We start from the raw sequence: 17,914 nt of genomic DNA, 5'->3' as shown, positions 1-17,914 counted from the left end.
TGGTTAGTTCCTTACTGAAATGTGCACATGGGTCAGGCTCTTGTCTGTGAAAATACTTAACTCTGGCCTTCCATGCTCAGTTTTACAGTCAGTAGCCAAGTGAAGGTAAAAGGTAATCTTGATCTAGAGAGAATAAATAAGTTTTCCTATTTAAGTATTTTGGGTTTTAATACATGCTTCTTCTGTTTTTAAGTCTAATTGCTTGTGAAGTAGGAAATCAGGGTATGCTCTTAGAAAGAATGGGATTGGGAAATCTTCGTGCAACTCATTATTGATATTAATTTTAACAGAGTCTCCCAGAGAGTCTTCCACAGAAGAATGCTGGTCATTTTTCTGGTTCTCCAGGTCAAAGAGGAGAAAACCTATTAAATGAACAAGTAGGAGGTAAGAACTGTATTTTATAATGCAGTCATTTGACTGAATGTTGACATAAAACATGAATATTTAAATGTTCTAGTAGCGTAAGATAGTCACCTGTTAAATACATAGCAAGGACAAAGATGTGAAAAGGAGGTAAGTTATATATTAGGTGTCAGCAAGAGATTGAGAGTTGTTAACACTAAAAGCATTCAGTTTTTGGTTCCATTTCAATATACTCGTAAGACCTAAGAAAAGTCAGGAACTAAAAAAGATGAAGAGGGAATGAAGAATGAGAAAGGCAGAGAGGGTAAAGGGAGGACAGACAGTAAAGAAGCAGAAATACAGTGGAGATGGTGGTAAAATAAGGGAAGAGTAGAGCATTTGAAATACGGGAATACTAGCAAGTGAGCTTCCAGTATCAGAGCTTCTCAGAGGATAGATAGCAGAATGTTCCCACTCTTCCTGTTCTCCTCACTGCTGGGAGGCTATCAAAGACTGAGGCTCCTCATCATGCGGAGCTATGTTTACCTGACATCGGTGAACGTAAAACCTTTGTGGTCAGCTGTCAGTGCATGTACTTGAATGCCATGTCATGTAAAATGTTGCAGCTTCATAGGAGCGCATCATATGGGTCAAAGTGAGGGAGCTGGAAGGAAGAGGAGAGCCAGGTCAGTTAGAGTTTGAGCAAGGAAGCTATAAAAAGGCTTTTCTGATGAAAATTCCGTTAGAAAGTTCATGACTTAATTTCCAGTTTTGGAGATGTGATAGTGAGGAACTTGATGCTAGATTCCAGAAGGTCAAGTTCAAAAGGGACCAGTTTCTCAAATTTTAATGAATCAGCTGAGACCTTGTTAAAAAACACACATTGCGAGCAGCACGTCTGGGATTCTACATTTCTAACAAGTTGTCAGGAGATGTCAGTGTTGCTGGCCCTCAGATCCATGTGCTCTGTAGCCGCTGGGGTGCAGGCTTCCCTGCAGAGACATCTGGAATCCATTGACTCGTTCAAGACCTAACAGTGTCAAGGAAAAGCACTGTTTTTTTTCCTTTGATTTCTGAGCATGTTTATAGCTAGGGGGGAGCAAAGAGACGAAGAAATAGGTGTTGTAGGTGGCAGATACTGTGCCTAAATGAGGAGGAAAGAAGAACCAAAAGAATGTCAGAGGGGAAGAGTCAAGACCGTAGATCTAGAGATGACTTTTGGAGCGGAAGGGGGACGGTGAAAGGAAGAGGGAGGAAAGAAAGGTGTTAGCGAGGAAATTTTGGACTTTTTGAGGAAACTTGAGAGAAACCACTTTAGATGGCCTCAGTGTGTTTGCCCTGGAACCAAACATTAGATCACTGCTGCTCCAGAGAATACTGCGAGCAGGGGATCGCTGAAATCAGGGTAAACCGTAGGCACCCGTTTCTCCTCCTCGTAACCAGCAGGCATCAGAGATGGATGTTGCATTGGTTTTGTTATTTAAATGAGATTGATTTGAACAGGGAAGCACTAGCTGTTATTCTTTTAAGGATAATTAAAAAAATTTTTAAGGGCTCGCATTGTACACCAAACCAAATTTTGGGAAAAAGAGAAATGACAGCGTTAATTCCCTAAATGCTTAAATTCTGATTTTTCCACAAATATTACACTGATTTTGAAATAAGAGATTTTAAAAATCCAATACTGTGGTAATTAAATTTTTTTCCTTTTTAGTAATCATATTTCAGTATTGAAAACTTATTATGCATTATACCTTATCTCTTAGATGTGTCTTATGTACCTTCTTGTAGGAGTGGATTAAGAAAGATGGCTAAACTAGAGGATGCCAGAAATGTAGGCATATTAGTAGCCCACCTGGGTATGAAAAAAAATAAACTTTTTAAAACTATCATTCTACAAGTGTATATCCAATGCGATCAATTCATAACCCATTCCCTGGTGAGAAAGGCATTCCCTTGAACTGCCATCACACCTGTGTACTGCCTGGATCACAGGACAAATGGAAGAACATGATAAATCCTTGTAGTATACGGGTGTGAATGATTCTGCTGTATCGCATTAGAGACACACTGGTGCATTCTACCGTCAGCTTTCCCTTTCTCCTCTCCGGGTCGTGATTTGTTCCTCTGACTAACGATCACTTTTCTTCCCATCAGTGAGCGTGTTCACATTCGCATACGTGCATTTTTCTGTCTTAGTTATAGTCGTCTGAAACACAATCTTAATTTCAAAATCTTAACTGCATGCTTTGTTAAACCATAGTCCTTTGTTTCTCTTCAGCATTTATACTGGATTAATATTTCTGTCTTGTTGCTGTCCTAACCCTTCAGAATGACAAAGTGCCAAAACCTAATGTAATTTTCAAAGCCAGGCGTGGGGATTTAGCTTAGTAATAACTGCATGAATATATAGTTGGCTTTCTTGTGTATGTATCATTGATTACATATCCCTGTTGCTTTTTAGATTCTCTTGGACAATATTCTCACCTGGAGGTAAAACTTAACATATTTTTATCTTGATTTATTAACCACAGATTGTATGAAATCTTACTTATTATTAACTTTGTTTCAAAACCCATTCAGCCTGTCATCAAATTGAAAGACTCTCTCAATAATAAAACAGTAGGAGCAGAGATGACACAAACATCCACATCAGGTAAATTTTGCAGTGCGGGTTTAACTCTGGAAAGCAGTATACTGAATATATAAAATATAGTGTTCTTATTGCTAATTCAGTTTTTCTTTTTTTGCAAATTTAGTTAAATGATTTTACATAAATAAGTCAGATGTTATTGTTGGTATCCATGTTTCCAAAAAAAAAGGCTTATAAACATTTGAAAAGATTTTTTTTTAAAAAAGCTTTAACTCAGAAATTTCCACTTTTATGCTTTGATACCCTTAAGTTCCCAGTTTGAAATCCTTATAATTCTTAGGGATTCCCAGAGGTTAGTAATTAGACTCTTTGAGATTTTCCATTGTTTTCAAATGCTTATATGTGTTCCAGCCTTCATGTACCTAGAGTTAAAGGCTCACTTGCTGCTGTGTCAGTTCTGTTTTAAGTTTATCTCATGTTAATACTGATGATTTTAAGCCAACCAGATGTTCTGATATTAGGAGAGTGTGTGTGTGTGTGTGTGTGTGTGTGTGTGTGTGATCGATTATTAATAGTGGGGGAAGTAATTAATTATACTTTAATGAATATTTGGCAGACTTTTAAAATAGTAATTGTGAAATGTTGGTCTTAGGATTCCTCTGTATTAAAAACTATTGAGAATTCCAAAGAACTTTTAGTTAAATGGGTTGTATCTATTGCTATTCATGTTTTTAGAAATTAAAACTGAAAAAATTTAAATACAGGCATATACGATCATACCTCCCATTAGCCATTAGAGGTGTGATGTTATTACATGCCGTATCTCTGGAACATTCCACCATACGCTTGTAAGAGAATGAGAGTGAAAATGATAGATAACATTTAGTGTTTTGATGAAAATAGTTTTGATCTCTTGGGGCCCATGAGCAGATAGTTATATATAGTTACACCAACGTGGCCTCACTGTTATCGGCTTCATTCCTCCTACGTCACAACAACATGTCAGACCAGGTGCTATCTGACACATCCGCTCAACGGTGCCACTGTAGTTTGAAGGTGGTCCTAGACAAGATGTAAGTGAATAATGAGCATAACTGTGCTCTTCCAATGGGTTTCAGTCCTGGGCAAGTTCACTATGGATTCAGTGTGTCCAGAAGAAATGACAGTAAAATGTTCTTGGGGTGAAAGGGTTATACCCAACTTTATTTCCACGGCAGCAGGACAATCACTAAAATCCTGTTCACTCAGAGCTAGTCTGCGTGCGGCAAGCTGGCCTCTGCCTCTGGGCCTCTGTCCTCAGTGCTGCCACCACTCCAGCCTCTGCTCTGCTCTCCTGCAGTCTTGCAGCCATGCCACCGTGTCGCACCCAGACCACTGGGTGGAGCTCTTTATATAGAGTCAGTAGCAACGTATTGCCCACACGTGTGTAGTGAGCTCGCTGACCAGGGCCAGGTGAGAATCCGAGCCACAGAAACTTTCATTTTATCCACACTGCTCCCGGAAGACTGTGTACAAAACCAGATGGCAGATTGGATTTGCCCTGTGGGCCACAGCTTGCTGACCCCTCATATAGACAGGAAGAAGGAAACCACAGAAAAGAGACTGAGAGGCGAAAGAAGCTTTAGTTTTCCTGGACTCGTATCAGCCCATCTTGAAGTATTTGTTCACCCATGAATACCAAAGTAAACAGGGTGCTCAACTAGTTCAACTTCAAATGTGGTTCTTTTTCTAGGCCTTATGTCTTTTTCATTTCTGTTCCTTAAAAATTTTATTCCTTTAAGCAGAAAAAAAATAGTAGTTTGTCGCTTTCTTGTTTTTTTTTTTGTTGTTGTTGTTGTTGTTGTGAAACCATTAATTAAGAGTCCATGTTTGACTATAGGGGCAACAGTGGAGGGAGATAAACCAGGGGCACAAAAGAGGTGTGGTTAGTAAGATTGAATGGTAATTGAATGTGAAAAGTTAGGGAAGAGAGAGATGTAAATTGGCTCCTAGCTTTCCAGGTTTGGGGAGCATGCAGATTGGACATGAGGAATGAACAGCGAAGGCAGTGGGTCAACAGAAAGACCCTCCCTTTTTTTTTTCTGTACGTGTTAAGTTTGATGGAATATCCGTGTTTGACATTTTCAGTAATTGGATAATTGAATAATAGGAGTTTGTGGCTAGAGAGCTCCAGGGTTGGAGATGCAGACTGGAAATAATCTGATTATAATTATTAGACAAACTCATATATCCCGATGAGCTTGTTTGTGTTGGAGAACATGTAGAATGAGAGGCCAGTGGCAACGCTGTTGGAACAGCAACATTGAAGGGATGGGGTGGGCAGGGGGGAGTCGGTAAGAAGACTGAGTTGTGGCTAGAGATGAGCAGCAGAGCAGGTGGGTCCAGATAGACTCTGTAGAAACGGAAGGAGACAGTCTGAAGACGTGTTACTTTATAACACCGGAATGACAAAGTCTGTCACGCTTCTCTTGTAACTGGAAATAGGGCCGGAGGGAGTCGCGTGTCCTGTGTTTTGCCATGCTGCAAAGTACAGCACCTGTAGACCCAGCTCCCTTGTGGTCGGGTTTTGTTCTGAACTGAGCAGTCTCAACCGAAGAGCTGGGGAAGTTGTGTTGTGTTACGTTGTAAGTGTAAGTTGTAAGCATATTCTCCTCTCCCTGCACCTAGTGGTGAGTGTCCAGAAAAGTTATGCTATTTAAGTTTGACATTGTCAGTTTATGATCCTGATTCTTCTACTGATACTATTTTCTGTCAGTCTGATCGGGATTGGGTCGGATTATGGTCACTGTGAATAGCAGTTGTAGTTTTCACATTTTGATAAATACACAGGAGGGGAAGTAATTGTTGTTAATACATCGATTGCCTACCAATAGCATAATTAATATTCATTCCACTATAGTCTCCAGGTGTGGTCCCAGATGGACACTTTTTAACAAAGCATCAGTTTTACACTTTTAAATACATATAAGGTGAATTTTATTTTTTCTCTATTAGGGAAGAAGCATTCTGAAGAGGACTCTTTAAAGAAGTAGGTTCTTACGTTTTTTTTTAAAAAAAACTGTATGTTAACTGAAGGAATGCAGATAAATAACGTGTTGAATGTGTAATAGTTTAAATTCAGGTTTCTTCCTTTTTTATCATCCTGTGGGTGTGTGTTTTCATAGTAGAAAGGTGGGTAGTGGGTTTAGTGAATGCAATGAAAGAGATAAGAATGAATTTCTAGTAGAGATCAGGTTTCCAGAGGACCGCACTGGGTTGGATAGAAATAAGGGTTTTAGAAAAAAGGTCAGAGTTTTTGGGGTTTATGACAAGTTAGATGGGGGGACTATTAAAGTGCTTAACACTTGTTATCTAATTGCAGTAGCTTTGCAAAGTCGCTGTGCTGTGATAGCCTAGTGTTTGTTAATTAGGCAACTGTGGTTCAGGTGGGTGGGTTGATTGACCCATGATTCCACAGTTAGCAGGAGCTGACCCACGATTTGACTGTCAGTCGGCCCGGCTCCCAGTCCATTCGCTTTTCTCAGTATAGATTGATAGGACCAAGTGGACCGTGTGATAAAGTCAAATTCAGCTAAGTGTTAACTCCGATGTAGTTTTCTTATGAAGCCCGGTTAGTCCAAGCATTTGTCCTAACATATTTGACAGTTGCAGTGGTAACTAGTACCTTGTTTTTACTAGCATCAGAGTTTTAGGGCAGATCTCAGTTGGCTGTGGCCACAGAACCATAGGATTTATATTAGCAAGGTCTAATCAGGCATGTATCCTTGGATGTAGTGATATCTACTCTCCTTGAGATGAATTATTTTTCTGTAAGTAAAGAATATCTGTGAGTAGACCATGTTATGTTGGTGAAATTCAGTGTCTATTTGTAAACTGTTTATGAAAGATTTCTGTACATGCTGACTTGTCAGTCTGGTTTCCCTTCCCATTAACCCTTGTCTGTCTGGTTTGTGAAAATTCATCCTTCGTTCCCTCCTTTCTTCCTTTCCTCCTTTCCTTTCCCCTTTCCCTTTTTCATTTCCCATGCGCTTTCCTTCTTTCCTTCCATCTTTCTTTGGACATACTTTTCTTCCATGACATTACTATAATCTTTTCTGGATTTTTTTTATACTCCTCTGCTTTTCATGGTGTTTCTTTTGTTCTGTTAGTTTTCCCACTTCTGTCCACTGAGTATTCTCCACATTTCTGTAGACAACATCAAAAGCTCAAAGAATTTCGGGATTGTAAGGATTCTCAGAGATGAGTTAATCAAAATACCCTCCAGAACTTCAGCCTGTGTTTAACATCCTGGCCAAGTGGTTGTTCAAATGGAGACTTTTAAACCCAAAGAGTAAAGTAGTTAGTTGATTGGATATGGTAAGTGCCAAGATGAGGATTAAATTCAGGTTTCTTCCTTTTTTTTAAATCATCCTGTAGGTGTGTTTTTTCATAATAGAAAGGTGGGGAGTGGGTCTAGTGAACACAATGAAAGAGATAAGAATGAATTTCTAGGAGAGATCAGGTTTCCAGAGGACCGCACTGGGTTGGACAGAAATAAGATTTTAGAAAAAAGATCAGAGTTTCTGTGGTTTATGACGAGTTAGATCAAGATAAATTACAGGAACGAGGGACATGGGGTGTTGGGAGTTGTCCAGAAAGGTGTTTTGAATCGCGAGCTCAAGGGAGTCCTGAGCAGGTGGCCGCTCTTTAGTTTGTTTCATTGAGGGAACTAGCATATTTGGGGGTTTATCCTGAAAGATAATGGAGTCATTTAAAGCCATTTTGAAAACAGAGACCAAATTTTAATTATATCAAAAAACTTCATTTAATAGCCGACTCTTCATTCTTTTTTTTTTTTTTTTAAACAAACAAACTCACTCATCTTTGTTACACATACAGGAGTGGGGGTCAGTCTTCCAAGTCAACTGAAGACAAACATGGAGATGAAGCATCATTCAAGTAAGATCTGCTGGTTCAGAGTTTGAGTAGATGGAGAAGGAGTAGTAGCAGTTGAAGCCAGGTTTTGACTTGGAACAGAGTTCTACCCTTGGCGTGATTAGCTACAGTGATAGGGGACATTGCATCTAATGTGATGAGATAATATATTGATAAATAACTTTATAATAGCTGAGATGCCGTGAATTCCCACGAAGAAAGAACAGCTGACAACCAGAAATAGTAAACATTTTCAGAACACAGCAACTAATCTGTCAGAACCTGTGAAAACTCACATTGGGTTTTATTTACTATTCCAAAATAATTTCAAGTTAAAGAACAAATCATTCCATTGCACAGGTGTTTCTCTGAGCATTTTGGGGATACAGTAACTCCTGAAACCCTCCTAGCAACCTTGTAAAATAAGGTGGCAGGATCCCTACTTTCTAGAGCAAGACTTTGAATTGAAGAGAAGCAGCTTATCCAAGAACAAGTAGCTGTTGGTTACAGAGCTAGGCCTTCTGCGTGCAAGATACATCCGTATGGCCAGCTAACTCTGAGTCATTTACTGAGCCGTAGTGCCCTCACTTCATGACGGGTCCACCTTACTATCTTACTATTTTCCTTCTCTAATTTTTAACCCACTAAAAAGTTTGTAGAACTTACAGATTTGGACTAATTATGGACTAATTAACATTTTGATATTAGCTCTGTGTTATTAGCCAAAATACTCTTTTAGAGTTTAATATATTTGGTAAATGTTTTTCATATCAGTATTAAAATAGTTATATTATTTATTAACTTTAAGCTATAGTCAAGAAAGTTATTTAAAGGTTTTATGAAAACCAAGGCCAAATCGGTTAGATATATCAAAAATCCTCAGTCAATAGACACTCGTGTGTCTTCACTGTTTTTTTTTTGTTTTTTAAGAAATTAACTCACTCTTTTGTTACATTTGTTTGCCGCACATCTTTACAGGATATCTGGCATTGATGATTCCTTTCCTGAGTCCGCTGATGAAGACTTTGATTTTGATGAAAAGGTACAATGCTCTCGTCAAATTAATTATCATGCTCTGTATTCAGATTTTTCTAGTTTTTACTCCTAAATATAGCACTGGTCTGTCAATCATAATTCTGTGTTTGTAATGGAAAGTTTGTCAGAGCAAACCACTTTATAGAAATACTACTAGTCAAATTTTTTTTTTTACTTTGGTAAATACTGTAGATAAGAGCTGAGGAGAAAAATGGCTGGGACATGCATAGTGACAGGAGAATTCTATTGGGACGAGCGTTCCTACAGTGGGGAAAATAGGAAATTTGGCCAAGAATAAGGACCGTTACTGTGATTTTGAAATCATACCGATATCACTTATGTAATACTCATGCATAAAGGAACTCTGTAATGGATCGATTTACTTATTTTAATAATCATGGATTCTTCTTGGTGCCTTTTATTTCAAAAACTATATAGCATATATCATAGAGGTGTTTTTTTGGGGGGGGGACACTTTTTATTTTGGTATCATACACCTGTTAGGAGAGATTTTTTTTCTATTCCTATCCTTGATTCTGCATTTGGACTAAAATAATATTAAAAATTGTGGAAATTTACATATTTCAATGCCCTCTTTCGAAATTAATATTACAATGGGATTCAACTGTTTTCTAAATCATTTCTTTAAGAGTAAATTTTAAACTCTTGATGTAATTTAGGGATAAATGTTTTGCCTAAAGTAACAACCAGCTCTAAAAACAGGGACTCCTACTAGCCATATGGGAAAACATGCAGTTTGCTCAAATTTTTGTTTTATACTTACAAAAAATACCTATTCAGCATCTTTGTATCACATTCTAAAATTCCATACTTAAGAGATTTTTTAAGTTATAGTTATTTCAGTATTCATTTTAACACCCCTGCCTCACTACTGGAGGTTACGAAACATAATTGCGTACCTCGTGGGTCACCTAGAATAAGGTCTGGCATGGAAGAAGCAGTTTCACATTTTTTCAGTGTGACTAAATGATAAATGGAATTCTGTGTAATAGAACATTACAAGTAAGAGAATATGCATAATCCTCATTAAACCTGTTTATATTCCTCAATATATGGCCTATATATTCCCTTTTAATATTTAGGATGTGTACGTTCAATTGAGTTTTGTTGAAAAAGTGCATCATAAATAAGGAGGAAGTATGTTAGAAATATGTGATGATAAGAAAGATGACAGTGTGTTTTTTAGCAGCCTCCAGTTGTGAGCTTACAATTTCATCTTAAAAATTTTCAACCTTTTTTAGGCCCATCTCATTAGATATAGCTTTTCCAATAGATACACCCTTTAAAGCTATGTATTTTTCCTCAGAATTCTGAGTATCAATTTTTTCAACAAGTGGAAAGTTGGTGTGTTTGGGACATGTCTTTTTCTATCTTTTTCCCTCTTTCACAGTAATTTACAGCTTTTTTAGGTAGTGGTAGATGACCACATTCAGCTAACTGGATGACTTATTTTACAGTGACAAAATTAACTCCTTATTACAGTAGTAGTTATAAACAAATAATTGTCGAATAATACAAATCAGTATGGTTAGGGATACAGTATGAACAAAAGGCTGTATTTTTCATACATTACATACAGTGAGGTATGTAGAAAAAATATGTATTCCAGTATTTATCAATGTATATACATAGTGTATTTATGGATATACTATGAGCAAAAGCCTCCAGAGGAGAAGCAACTTAAACAGTTTGCAATTCCAGTTCATCTAAATAAGAGACTTCTAAACACTGAACTTCAATTCCCCCTACAAGACAATTTATGCAAATATAAATCATGGCAAACACATGTAAAAATGCAACAAAAATTGATAATTCTTAATATTTCTTTTTCCAATAATACTTTAAACTACTGAGGTATAAATTTTTGTTTTGGTGGTTCTGGTAAAGAAAACAATCTAGTAGATATCGTAGTATTTTTTTGTATAATAATCAATTAGCAGTAAGGATAGTAATATTTTGGGGCCACATATATCATCTCTCACAATCCTCGCCCCTGAGAAGACGTAGGAGAGTAAATGGCAGAACTGAGATTTGTGTCTACATTTGAATGATTTCAAAGCCCGAGGTCTCTATGTTAGATCAACTAGTAAATGGTGACTATTACACGTATTTTGTCAAATTTGGTGCTTGTGATTCTTAAAGCTATTACTTTTTTTCTAGAACATGCAGAAACCAAACTTAAAAAAGCTAATGGATGCTTTTCTGCAACCCAAGAAGGAGGAAAAAGAAAGTAAGCTATTTGAGACTGTCCATTCTTGGGTTATTCTGGGTTATTCACCGATTTGAAATTTCAGGTATTTTCATGTACTCTTAATTTGTTTTTCACTGTAATCAAAGCAAAATGTCACATTGTGAGGCCAGGTGAAAGAGCCAACAGCCAGGGCTTTTCTCATGAGAAATCTGTTGTGAAACCTTCTCTCAAGTCTTCAGCAGGCCTTGGTCTTACAAAGGTGAGTTGTTTTGTTTTCAGCTTTTCCCCCATGCTTTTTCACATGCCATCGTCCTGATGCTTTTGGTGATGAAAAGGATCCTAGAAAGAAAGGGAAGTCCTCCAGATCATGGTATAAAGCTGTGAAAGCAAGAGAGAAATCTGTACAGGATTGAGATTTATACAACTTGGTGGGAGTCGGCAATCCTGAGGTCTGCCGTGATGGAGGGAAGGAATCAGACAGCAGTGAGGAAGAAAAGCTAGGTGACTAGGAAGACGAGGGTGGGAAGAAGGGGCCAAATTCATTTAAGAAGGGTGAGATGAATATAAAGATTGAGTAAAGAGTCAAATGAGAGAGACTATAAAAACACAACAGAAAATAAGTGAGAACAGGACCTCTATGTTATAAAATATGGTAGAAATTCTTTGGAGTGTACAGTAAGAAAACCAGGTAATGAAAGAACTGTTCAGGTGTTTACGAAGAACTGAATAAAAATTTAATCCTCACTTTCAAGCTCAATAAAGTGATATATTTAATCTGGCACAGTCTGTTCATAGGTAATGCAAAGTGACATCTGTTTTAGGCTTTATCAGGTTTATTATGAATTATGACTCATTGGCCCTTCTGTTTCTAACTTAACTTACTTAATTATACATGTTACTGTTTGGTTGAATCCTGGTAGGTATTTTAGATCATTTTGAGAATAAAGAAAGAGAGGAAATTAATGAGCATTTATCAACTCTTCTCATTAGTTAAAATTAAAGTTTTGGACTATTTAAGTGAGGTTCTTCATCTCCATCCATTAAATGAGAAATTAAATTTTAACCTGCAACACTCTTAAATATATATATATATACATACAAATTATTTTTTTCTGGGGAAATTCTGATTTATCTTTTCCTAATAGAATCTGTATGCAATAGGCACATAGGGATACAACAAATTAATAAAGTCACAGTTTCTCATTTTTCTCATATAAACTACTTGTTGTCATAGACTCATAAGGAGAGATTGTCAACAGAATGCACAAAATTATTTCTGGAAAATGACTTTTACCTTTTAAAACATCTCCAGCAATGGGTACATTTCATATTATTCTCAGGAAATGTTATTAACTTTAGAATTCAGAGTTGTTAAACCTAGCATAAATGTTGTCATATCTCAAATTCAGAAATCGTGGTGACTTGATTTCTTTAGTTACTCCTTTCTTCTCTCCTTGTGAATACTGGGTCCTGCCTGATAATCATAGATGAATTCTGTATCATCTTGAATTGGTGTTTTACAATTAAATCTTTTCATTAACATAAAAATGCTAATATTACCATAATATCCCAGAAATAACTGTTTGCGTGCATTCATAAAGGAGTTTATTTTTAATCCTTGAAGCAGATGCTGAAATACATAATAGAAAATTTGAGTGCCATGATTCTTCTGTTCTCTTTTTTTATTTTCAAAATTTCAGAGGTCTGTGTAGGTTTGCATTACTTAATTGTATCAGTTTAGTGTATTTTTCAAATATTTATCTTCTAACGTAATATACTTCTCCTGAGTAAGTTTTCTGATTTTTACTCCAAATGTATTTATCCAAATCTTTCCTCCCAGTCCTCCGGCTGCCTCAAATTTGATGGGTCCCAAATGAAAGACCGTGTCCCTGACCCGTTCCTGACCCTTGGTCCTCTGCTCCGTGCCCCAGTCCCCTTATCCTAGTAACAGCACCACCGAAACACTGAAGCGGGAAAAATCCTGGCCTCCAGGCCTCCCTGCCATCACCACATCCAGTCATCACCAAGTTCAGTCTTTCCTATCTGCTGACCGTAATTCACTTTCTCACCTGTAATTTTTAAACGCTCTTTTCTAGTGTAGTTCCCCGCTAGGTTCATTTTTACATTGCTACTAGTGACCTTTCCGAAAACGTTAGTGACAGTGTCGCCCCTCTGCTTACCTCGTGGATCCCCATTACCCGAAGGAGAAAGTTCATCGCCTTGCATTGGCGTTTGCCTGATTTGGCTTGGCCCCGATTGCTCCAGTTTTCTCCTTCCGTTACTTTGGTACCTTCACTTACTGTGTCATTTCACCTCTCATCCTTTTGCTCATTCTGCCCTTCCTAGATGGACCTTCACAGCCTCCCTCTGAACTTTATCTTTCAAGATATAGCCCCTCTTTTTCTTTTCTGTTTTCCTTTTCTATTGCAGTATCATTGATACTCCATCCTGCATTGGCTTCAAATATACAACACAGTGGTTCAACAGTATCCCATATAATTTAGTCTTCACCCCTGGGGTTATAAGATACAGCCCTTTTTTTGATCAGCATCTTCCGAGCTTCCCAGATACACTGACTGTTCTCTTTTTTGGTCTTGTTTGCCTGACTGCCCTTTATGCAGTGCACTTCCGTTGCAGAACTAATGGATGATGCTTGTTTTCATGTTCTCTCTACCCCTGCTGGAACGTAGGCAGAGCTGTCTTTGATTTGTGTTTCCAGCTTCTCCCGGGATAATGCCTATGATCTGATAGGTATAGAGTTGTAGTCTTCCTAACCAAGAGTGAGCAAGTGAATGAATATGGTGTTTTCTGAAACTGGGTTTGTGTTTCAATTTGTTTTTACAGAAAGGACCAGTGCAGACAGTGGTTGGAAAAGAAGAAAGCTGTAGTAATACCATTGAAAGAGTTCAAAAAGAAAAAATAAATAATGACAATTTGACTTCTCGTGAAGCACACAAAAGTAATAGAGGCGGTAAGTTAGTGAATATCTGAAATTTTTTCTATGCCTAAATGCTAGTATGAAAACATCTAGAATTTGTAAGATTAACTTTATGAAACAAGCGTAGAATGCTGCAAGAAACTAATGTTTAAATTTATAAGGGATCAGTTTTGATGTCCAAATCTGACATCCCTTATGTCGAAGAATGGTTTTTTTTTTTTGCTGTCTTCATGAGTATCCCAGCTACTACCTTTTTCTTCCCCCAAATGCTTCATCTCTGAAATTCCTTTGTGCGATTACTTTTATTTTATTGAGGTACTCATGAATGGAGATATATTTGTATGTGTATTTCAAATTCATGGCGGTAATTATTCTCATTAGTGTATCTGCAACTACCTTTTATAGATGAGATGTCAGCATTGGGATTAGAAGAAGAGGAAGACGCAGAATCACCATGGGATTCCGAGGTACTATATTCTTTCTTTTTTTTAAAATATAAGCATTAACTGATGTTTAACATAAAAGGAAATGCTTTGACTTCACTTTCTCACCTCTGCATTTGTCCATACAAATGATTTCCTTGTATTTTTTAACCTATAATTAACATATAATTATGCGCTGAGTACTCCATAATACAGTTCTATTAATTTATAAGATCAATTTAATGAAACCAGTGTAGTATAGTGCAAGAAACTAAAGCTTAAAATCATAAGGGATCAGCTCTGATGTCACCTGAAAAACTAAATTGCTATTCTAGGTCAACCTGTGGCCAAACATACGATTTCATGGCATCTATGACTGTGTAAAACTCCTTATGAGGTTCAGTTTGGGTCATAGTTTCTTCCAAGTTAGAACTTGAAAAGTTAGTGCCTGGGACTTGAAACTATTATTATGTTTGGGTTATCAAGTAACTCTGCAAGGAAGTTTTCAGGAGAAGGGAAAGCATGGGGAGTGGCAATAAATATGTGACATCATAATAACCACAGTTCGGTTTAGCAGTGTTTTACTGAGTAAAAACCATTCTGGATAGTTAAAAGAGCGTGCATTGAGTGCTTTATGGCAGCCGTACTCATACTATTGTGAGTGTAAAGTAATGGTGACTTCTTCCAAGGAAACAACTGTGGAAGGAGATAAGGCACTGATTTTAGATAAAGGCTACCTCAGCATAATGGTACAAGCTCTGTATGTGATGTCAAAAGACATACCAGTCTCCTGGTTCTGTCACTTAACTAGATACGGGATCTTGGAAAAACTTGTTTAACCTGTTTGACTGTCAGTGACCTCGTTCATAAAAATGGTACCAATACCTACCTCTCAGGTATTTGTAAGGAACAAATGTGGAAACAAATGTGAAAACCATTTGTAAAGTGTAAAGGGTGCTCTAGACACATATGACGGAATGATGGCAGTGGTGTTCAGTGACTTGCTCCATATTGAGGACACTTTTGAAACGTGAAGGACAATAAAATGGCAGTAGTGTCAAGAAAAAGAATGGAGGAGTTGGAATTGTGGATTTTTAATTTGGTGTATGTGAAGTTTCAGTATATTATTATTGGGGATACCCCCTAGATACACTTAATGGCCTTCTCAGTGAGATTATTTTAAATGTTTCAATTTTAAATAAATTTCGGTTATTGAATACTGACTATATGCTGGACAGTTAGATTCTGTACAGGGTTAGGCTATAGTAGTAGAAACAGTAAAGTGTATTTATTATAAGTCACTGTAAGTGCTTGATATAGAGGAAGTGGAGAATGTTAGGTTAGAGAATATCGGGAGAGTTTGTCGTTAGGACGGGGATGGGCGTGGCAGCGGAATTTAGGTAGTCAGGAAAGATCTCTGAGTATGTCAAATGCTGCCACGTGAAGGATGAGAAGGAGCCAGTCATGTGAAGGTCTAAGAGAAGGACTCTGGATAGAGAGAATGACGGATCACACCTGCTGATCATTTATTTTACTCTAGCATCTTGGAATGACCAGGAAGCAGGAAGTGGGGTAACCATCATCATATTGTTGTTGTGTGTAGTAAAGTAAATGTGCATAATAAAGTTCCTGGCACAGTTTAGATGGTTAATAGATAATGTTGTTCTTCCCTTAATAAACTTTCCTAAAATTTTTTGCTGTAAACATAATTTAAAATCTTTACTACTTTTCCACTTTGTTCAAGCATTTTTCCTCTCAATAAAATTTTTATCAAATAATAGTTGCATCCTTCCAAACTCCTGTTTACTGAAATGAAGCAGCTTCTACAGTTACCTGTTTATATTCCACATGACATGCTCTAGGGTTTTTTATCATGCCAAGTATCTGATTTTAACACCAAAAATCATTTCTTTCTTTAGAAAAATTTTAAATTGAAAGCAAGTATACCTGTTGAAGAGTTTGTTTAAATCAGTATTTCATTAACTGTCCTCTTACTTTGGTGGGGAAAGCCAAGCAGGGTTAGATGTTTGGTTAGTTCCTTACTGAAATGTGCACATGGGTCAGGCTCTTGTCTGTGAAAATACTTAACTCTGGCCTTCCATGCTCAGTTTTACAGTCAGTAGCCAAGTGAAGGTAAAAGGTAATCTTGATCTAGAGAGAATAAATAAGTTTTCCTATTTAAGTATTTTGGGTTTTAATACATGCTTCTTCTGTTTTTAAGTCTAATTGCTTGTGAAGTAGGAAATCAGGGTATGCTCTTAGAAAGAATGGGATTGGGAAATCTTCGTGCAACTCATTATTGATATTAATTTTAACAGAGTCTCCCAGAGAGTCTTCCACAGAAGAATGCTGGTCATTTTTCTGGTTCTCCAGGTCAAAGAGGAGAAAACCTATTAAATGAACAAGTAGGAGGTAAGAACTGTATTTTATAATGCAGTCATTTGACTGAATGTTGACATAAAACATGAATATTTAAATGTTCTAGTAGCGTAAGATAGTCACCTGTTAAATACATAGCAAGGACAAAGATGTGAAAAGGAGGTAAGTTATATATTAGGTGTCAGCAAGAGATTGAGAGTTGTTAACACTAAAAGCATTCAGTTTTTGGTTCCATTTCAATATACTCGTAAGACCTAAGAAAAGTCAGGAACTAAAAAAGATGAAGAGGGAATGAAGAATGAGAAAGGCAGAGAGGGTAAAGGGAGGACAGACAGTAAAGAAGCAGAAATACAGTGGAGATGGTGGTAAAATAAGGGAAGAGTAGAGCATTTGAAATACGGGAATACTAGCAAGTGAGCTTCCAGTATCAGAGCTTCTCAGAGGATAGATAGCAGAATGTTCCCACTCTTCCTGTTCTCCTCACTGCTGGGAGGCTATAAAGACTGAGGCTCCTCATCATGCGGAGCTATGTTTACCTGACATCGGTGAACGTAAAACCTTTGTGGTCAGCTGTCAGTGCATGTACTTGAATGCCATGTCATGTAAAATGTTGCAGCTTCATAGGAGCGCATCATATGGGTCAAAGTGAGGGAGCTGGAAGGAAGAGGAGAGCCAGGTCAGTTAGAGTTTGAGCAAGGAAGCTATAAAAAGGCTTTTCTGATGAAAATTCCGTTAGAAAGTTCATGACTTAATTTCCAGTTTTGGAGATGTGATAGTGAGGAACTTGATGCTAGATTCCAGAAGGTCAAGTTCAAAAGGGACCAGTTTCTCAAATTTTAATGAATCAGCTGAGACCTTGTTAAAAAACACACATTGCGAGCAGCACGTCTGGGATTCTACATTTCTAACAAGCTGTCAGGAGATGTCAGTGTTGCTGGCCCTCAGATCCATGTGCTCTGTAGCCGCTGGGGTGCAGGCTTCCCTGCAGAGACATCTGGAATCCATTGACTCGTTCAAGACCTAACAGTGTCAAGGAAAAGCACTGTTTTTTTTCCTTTGATTTCTGAGCATGTTTATAG

At 37.5% G+C, this 17,914-nt stretch overlaps 2 protein-coding genes across 3 annotated transcripts in view; one reads left to right on the top strand and one right to left on the bottom strand.

Annotated features, from left to right (window-relative positions):
- LOC140848495 (1-phosphatidylinositol 4,5-bisphosphate phosphodiesterase eta-1-like) overlaps positions 1-17,914 on the bottom strand; it is a 254,577-nt gene that overhangs the window by 162,509 nt on the left and 74,154 nt on the right. The window lies entirely within an intron of this gene.
- LOC108407493 (ankyrin repeat domain-containing protein 26-like) overlaps positions 1-17,914 on the top strand; it is a 129,762-nt gene that overhangs the window by 57,059 nt on the left and 54,789 nt on the right. The window contains exons 36-46 of the mRNA XM_073232295.1: positions 291-384; positions 2,807-2,835; positions 2,926-2,998; positions 5,930-5,963; positions 7,814-7,873; positions 8,828-8,891; positions 11,066-11,135; positions 11,243-11,355; positions 13,941-14,067; positions 14,440-14,501; positions 16,775-16,868. Of these exons, the coding sequence (XP_073088396.1) occupies positions 291-384; positions 2,807-2,835; positions 2,926-2,998; positions 5,930-5,963; positions 7,814-7,873; positions 8,828-8,891; positions 11,066-11,135; positions 11,243-11,355; positions 13,941-14,067; positions 14,440-14,501; positions 16,775-16,868 (820 nt within the window). The remainder of the gene's footprint in view (positions 1-290; positions 385-2,806; positions 2,836-2,925; positions 2,999-5,929; positions 5,964-7,813; positions 7,874-8,827; positions 8,892-11,065; positions 11,136-11,242; positions 11,356-13,940; positions 14,068-14,439; positions 14,502-16,774; positions 16,869-17,914) is intronic.

Source organism: Manis javanica, chromosome 3 (genome assembly GCF_040802235.1).
Source record: "Manis javanica isolate MJ-LG chromosome 3, MJ_LKY, whole genome shotgun sequence".
In the NCBI taxonomy this organism is placed as follows: Eukaryota; Metazoa; Chordata; class Mammalia; order Pholidota; family Manidae; genus Manis; species Manis javanica.
Note: the sequence above shows the minus strand (reverse complement) of the source record. Positions and strands in the feature narration are given on the sequence as shown.